The 6,000-nt window shown below is 33.6% G+C and overlaps 1 protein-coding gene across 1 annotated transcript in view; it reads left to right on the forward strand.

Moving 5' to 3' along the window:
• Nucleotides 1-1,553, forward strand: part of jbug (jitterbug) — a 52,471-nt gene extending 50,918 nt beyond the window's left edge. Inside the window, exons 18-19 of the mRNA XM_008192919.3 lie at nucleotides 523-1,187; nucleotides 1,237-1,553. Coding sequence (XP_008191141.1) covers nucleotides 523-1,187; nucleotides 1,237-1,368 — 797 coding nt within the window. The 3' untranslated portion in view covers nucleotides 1,369-1,553. The remainder of the gene's footprint in view (nucleotides 1-522; nucleotides 1,188-1,236) is intronic.
• The last annotated feature ends 4,447 nt before the right edge of the window (nucleotides 1,554-6,000 follow it).

The raw sequence follows: 6,000 nt of genomic DNA on the forward strand, positions 1-6,000 counted from the left end.
TGTACAAATTCTTTGGAGTTAAATAACATTCTTAAAAGTAACCGTTTTATGAGTTTTTTCGCAGTTACCCTATTTCTACACTCTTTTAGTATCAGGGTGCACCAGGTAAAATTTCGACTTCAAGAGTGTAAACACCCTTTAGGATTTAGCAAAATTTTGTAAAAAAATTACCCTAAAAAATCACAAAACTGGATCGAAAATGGTGTTAGTTTTGTCTTTTTCGAGTGCTTAAAGACGTTTTTAATTTTAGTTTTTCCAAAAACGTTGTTGTGCAAAACTTTTACGAAATAGTTTTCTCAAAATACGAGTATATCAAACATTTTGTTGAAATGGATTGATAATTTATACTTTTTTGAGCGTTCAAACAGGCATGGAGTAACTAGGTACCTACTCATTATTATTTACTATTTAATTATTTTTTTGATAATAAAAACGAGTTTTAGAGAAAATTTCTTTAGCGTTCTTCTAATTGACTCCTTAATTTGTTCCACATGTTTTGCTGATTTTGCGAATGATTTTTAGGCAACCCTGAGGTGACCCTCCACGCCGCTGACAGCAACCTCCCTATCCCTGTCATGATCAGCCTCGCTGGGGAAAAAATCTGGCGGGCCACCTACACCATCCCCACCCCCGGCAACTACCTCCTCTCCGTGTTATGGGCGGGGCGGCCCGTCAAAGGCTGCCCCCTCATAGTGGAGGCCAAAGGGGGCGCCGACGCCTCCAAAGTGCTCTGTTCGGGAGAAGGCCTTCGCCAAGGTGTGGTGGGCCGTGAAATTCGCTCCTGGATCGACACCAGGCGAGCCGGTCCTGGAGAGTTAACAGCTCATTGCACCGGGCCGAGAAAAGTGGCTTACTGCGAACTCTACGACCACGGCGATGCCACTTTCACCCTAAATGTCAAACCTCAAGAACCCGGAAAGCACGCGCTGACTATTAAATATGCGGGTCAGCATGTTCCGGGCTCGCCGTTCACTCTGAGGGTGGCCGGGGCGCCCGATGCCAGCAAAGTGCGAGTGTACGGTCCTGGAATTGAGCATGGGGTTTTGGCCACTTTCCAGTCACGGTTTATTTGCGATACGAGAGGGGCTGGGGCTGGACAGCTCACCGTGAGGGTGAGGGGGCCCAAGGGGGCGTTCAGGGTTGAGATGCAGAGGGAGAGTCAGAAGGATAGGACTATTTTGTGCAAGGTATAATTTAATTTTGTTTTTTTTAATAAAGTAATTTTATTTTGTGTAGTATGACCCAACTGAACCTGGAGACTACCGTGTGGAGGTTAAATGGGCAGGAGAGTTGGTGCCAGGCTCTCCGTTCCCTGTTATGATTTTTGATACGCAAGAAGAACTGAGACGGTATATAAGTTCGTTGTGAAACTGTTTTGTTGTAAAATGTTTTGTTTAGTCTTTTAAGTAATTTATGCTGCAGAGGTACTAGGGGACTGGTTATTAATGTTATTTTAGAACTAAATGTTTTAATATACTTACTGACAAAAGTTTATTTTTGTTTTTTACTATACAAAATATGTATAAGCGATTCTAATAAATTATTACAACTTATGACTGTTTATAATTTTTTACTACCTATACAATATTTAAAAGAAATAGTACAAGTGTTAACAATAACTAAGGCCCACAAACACATGACAAATTAACAATAATTGAGTTTTACATATGGTAAAACTCTCAACCAAAGGGTATTTAAAAATTTCACATCCTTTTAAGAAAAAGTTACTTTTCTCTCGAATTCATCGAATTTTTTCACTGAAACAATATTTCATCAAGTTTGAAAGTAACTGAAGATAACTACTAGAGTTCAGACTCTTAGATTATCCAACAAACAAAACTGAGGGGCAAAAATCGTTAAGTTTCAGGTGAATTATACAGGGGGTATCTGAAACACGTGTATTAATTTTACCACGTAATAAAATTCATGAAGTAAACAACTTTTCTGTATAACATTTTGCAAAATTCTCATTTTTATTTTTACTTTTGTGCAAACGAGTCGTTCAGTGTTTACCAGGCACTACAGTACGTACAGTCACGATCAAAAAGAAGGACACCTCTAAAACCTCAGCTACAAAACTTCTCGATACGATACGGTTAATGTGTACGTTTGTCTGGTTTATAAACCAACTAGATATTGTGTAAACTAGCTGCACAGTACGTGAACTAATCTGTTTGTTGAAATTTATGACCTAAAAGATTTTGGTCGGGGTTTTGCTATCCGGCCCAGTAGGTAGGGGTGACATTCTTTTTGATCGTGACTGTGTCTATATAGCCCTACATATACATCGTACGAGTAGTAATTCGGTTTCTATTAGAACGAAGGTATTAGGTAGGAAAGAAAGTTTTGCTTGTTTTATGTTCAGAGGATTAAAAAGACCTTTAAAATATAGCAGGTTATACATATATCTTTTGAAAGCTTATTTTATTGCTTTTAATTTAATGTCTAGTACACACGTTTCGATTATTGTTTCTGTTAATGTGAGAACTCAAGGTACTAAGCGCGGTTTGGCCAAAAATCAAAAAAGTGAAAAACTCATTTTTCACAAGTTCATACAGAAACATTATGCAAAAATAGCAAGTCTAATGTGTCACGTTAGACAGGCAGCCTGTAGACAATACCAACTGCAAATGTTGGTACAGAAAGTTTCCTGGGGATTTCCAAGATTTCACATAAAAGAAGCATTTTTTTTTTTTTTGGTTATTTTTTGTGCCATTCGGAATTGTGCATTGGGAACTGCTTCCACGGGGCCAAACCGTAACATCGGATGTCTTTGGTGTCCAACTCGACCGCGTACAAAAAAATCTAATTGCCCAGGGAGTCAAGACAGTTCATGTTTTCTTCCACCAGGACCACGAAAAACCACAAAATTTACATCAGCCTCGAGCAAACCTGAACGAACTGGGCTGGGAACTTTTTAAGTTGTCCATCTTCTAGCCCTTATATTACACTAACAGACCACCACTTGTTCAAGTTGTTCGGGTGGACGCTACTTTGAAAAGTACGACCATCTCCATTGCTGCTTTCTTCACACAGAAGGCGACAGCGTTTTATAATAGGGGAATTTTATTGTTTTATCCAAGATGAAAATGGATAGTCGAAAATATGTCAAATAAACAAATAACTTTTATTTTTAATTGTACTAAAAATCAAAAAACGGGGAAAACTTTCTTTCCAACCTAATATCTCGACACTTTTATTTTGGTTCTCATAGTTTTTTCTAAATTTTAAGTAAATTAGAGCACCTTTTATTAAAAAATTACAAATAGAAAAAATCTGTTATCTTTTTAAATTTTCACAAATATATCTGATACACCCTGAACGTACGTACCTATGAGAGTGTGGTTTGATGAGTAACTTGTTTCGCATGGATTAAAAAGGTGATAGCAATAACTACATTACGTACAGAGATGAGCAAAGTATAGAAACAAGTTTTTTTTTCAAAATTCTTTCTAGTTTTCAAATTTTCAAAAAAAATTGACGGCAGTCCTTTACAGCGATTTTTTTGGTAAAGGATTATGCTCTAAAATTTACTTCTAACTTAATTAAATTCTTTTTAAACCAGTGTTTTTTAAATAAATTCTTAAAGTTGTTAGCTTATAAGAAAGATTTTTCGAACTTGGCCGAAGTGGTTGTATCCACGATTGCTCTTATTTGCAAAAAATTTGACGATTGAATTTACTCGAATAAACATCTATGAACACAACCACTTAGGCCAAGTTTGAAAAATAGCCGTACAACTTTAAAAATTTATATATTAAAAAAACACTGTTTAAAAAGACTAAAATAGACATTTTTGAGCACAATTACTAAAAAAATATCGCCATTCCAAAAAAAAAATTTTTTTTGAATAACTCGAAAACTAAAAAAAAATTTGAAGAAATGATCACTGTAAAATGATCAATCATATTTTTACTCCTATGTACTTGATGATGTACTAATTAGTTTTTTCGTAAGACACATATGTAGTTTAGGCACAAAACGCTTGGTTAATTCCTTCCTTTTGTCTAACTTTGTATACGAATATCAAGTATGGTCATTATAAATGACTTATCTACAATATTAAGTCATTCTGTTAAAAATTCTTTGTTTGAGAAATTTTTGAGTGTTCAAAAGTGTATTACGAAATTGATAAAATTGGATAAAATTGCAATTTATTGTGTCACTTAGCTCTTTTTTTTGGAAGAAAAAACAACGGATAAAATCCGCAATATAAATTTTTATACATTACGTAGTTTATGTTCTTGAGTAAATAGCTACGTTTGGAAGAAGGACCCTTCAAAAGCCATTCGCTTTTGGAACTGCAAAAGATTTGAAATTTGAAATTTAATTTGCCCCACATTGTTCGCTATGTTTGGCACCCTCAGACTATTTCTATTTCTCAATTTATAAATTTTGTACCACGCAAAAATTTGGCTCCAATGAAGACGTTACAGCTAGAATGAATACGTAGAGTGAATAAGAGTAGAATCAGTATTTTGAAAGGTTCAACGAAATTCACTTCTGTGAAAGAAATTACCTACTTAGGAAACGCAATTCTGTCAGTTGAGCTCTGAAAGGATTACGTTAATGAATAAACATTTTTGTTAAATTCAAATTTTAGTTAACATCATCAATTCAAGTTACTCATCAAACCACCCATTTGTTCTAAATTTTTTTCAAAGTTCCTAAAGTTACTTTTGAAGAAATGACTAAGTGGCAGGATAACTTGAAAATAAATTTTGTTGTAAAATATCCTTTGCTTTACTCTTTTCTAAACCCTCTCGAGTGCTTTTTAAAATAAATTACAATCCAAAAACATCTATATTAAAAAATAAAAAATACAATAAAGTAAGACACAGAATCACACAGCGTCTACGGCATAAAGTCTAAACTAAATTTAAAAAATTGTCAAATCGATCACAAGTTGGGTTTTTTGGCAGCAAAAAGTAAAACATAGGGATAAGCCTCAAAAATGGCTATTTTTTTTAAATAAAGCGGGTATCCCCAAGTTTATCCATATTTCTTAATTTAAAATTTAATTAAAATATGTATATTGTATACTCATTGACAGAGAGATTTAGATTAAGTTTTGTAAGCTTTCTTTAATTATGTTTTGGGAATTTATTAAGCATAAGAGCAAGGAAATGTGTTTGCTATTATTAATATGCACACAGATAAATACTTCCTTTGTACTGAAAAAGGATATTACTCAATGTATAATTTTGAAATTAATTTAGATGTAAATGGCCACAATTTTAACAATTATAAATCAGAAACTGCATGAATGTCCTGGAATTTATGGTTAAATTGAATAAAAACAGGCAACACTATTTCCATTTTGCGATTTCTTTCCCGAAGTTTTGAAACTTTAACATGGTCTCGTAAAGGAGTGTATAGTATCAGAGTGTTTCAACCAACATGAATCACTCAATATTTAAAACACTTACCTTAATCTTAAAATAATTTAACTGACAAAATGTGCTTTGAAAACAATTTTCTAGTACTTAAAAAAATAGTAATAAAAAATGAAAACTATCTTCAGAATTTATTTTTTCACCGACTAATTGATTCTAAAATTAAGTACATACGATATTTTTTAAAACGTAATTTAGTGAAAATGTAGAAGCACATTAAACACTTTTACTTGAGACAGTAAATTTGGTAGTTCTCATTATTTGAATATATTTAACCAGTTATTTAGGTAAGATTAATTTAAATAACTGTTAATTTGAGTGCCAAGTGCGTAGATTATTAATAACTACTTCGCTACAAGTTATATTCACTCACTCACTTTTGATTTGAATTTCCTAGTCCTAAACTGAAACCGTTTATTAAACACTTATCGTTAATCGAGGTCGGTACTTCTGGCGTTTATTACTAATTACCGCTTACCAGTAATTAGTCGAAAAAGAAAAATAAAAACTGTGCTGGACCTTATTGCTTACATATTACACAAAAAAGATTAGAAACTGAAAGTATTTAACTCTTCGTGTTCTCGACGCTTAACAGTTAAAAAAC

This window comes from Tribolium castaneum, chromosome 5 (genome assembly GCF_031307605.1).
Source record: "Tribolium castaneum strain GA2 chromosome 5, icTriCast1.1, whole genome shotgun sequence".
In the NCBI taxonomy this organism is placed as follows: Eukaryota; Metazoa; Arthropoda; class Insecta; order Coleoptera; family Tenebrionidae; genus Tribolium; species Tribolium castaneum.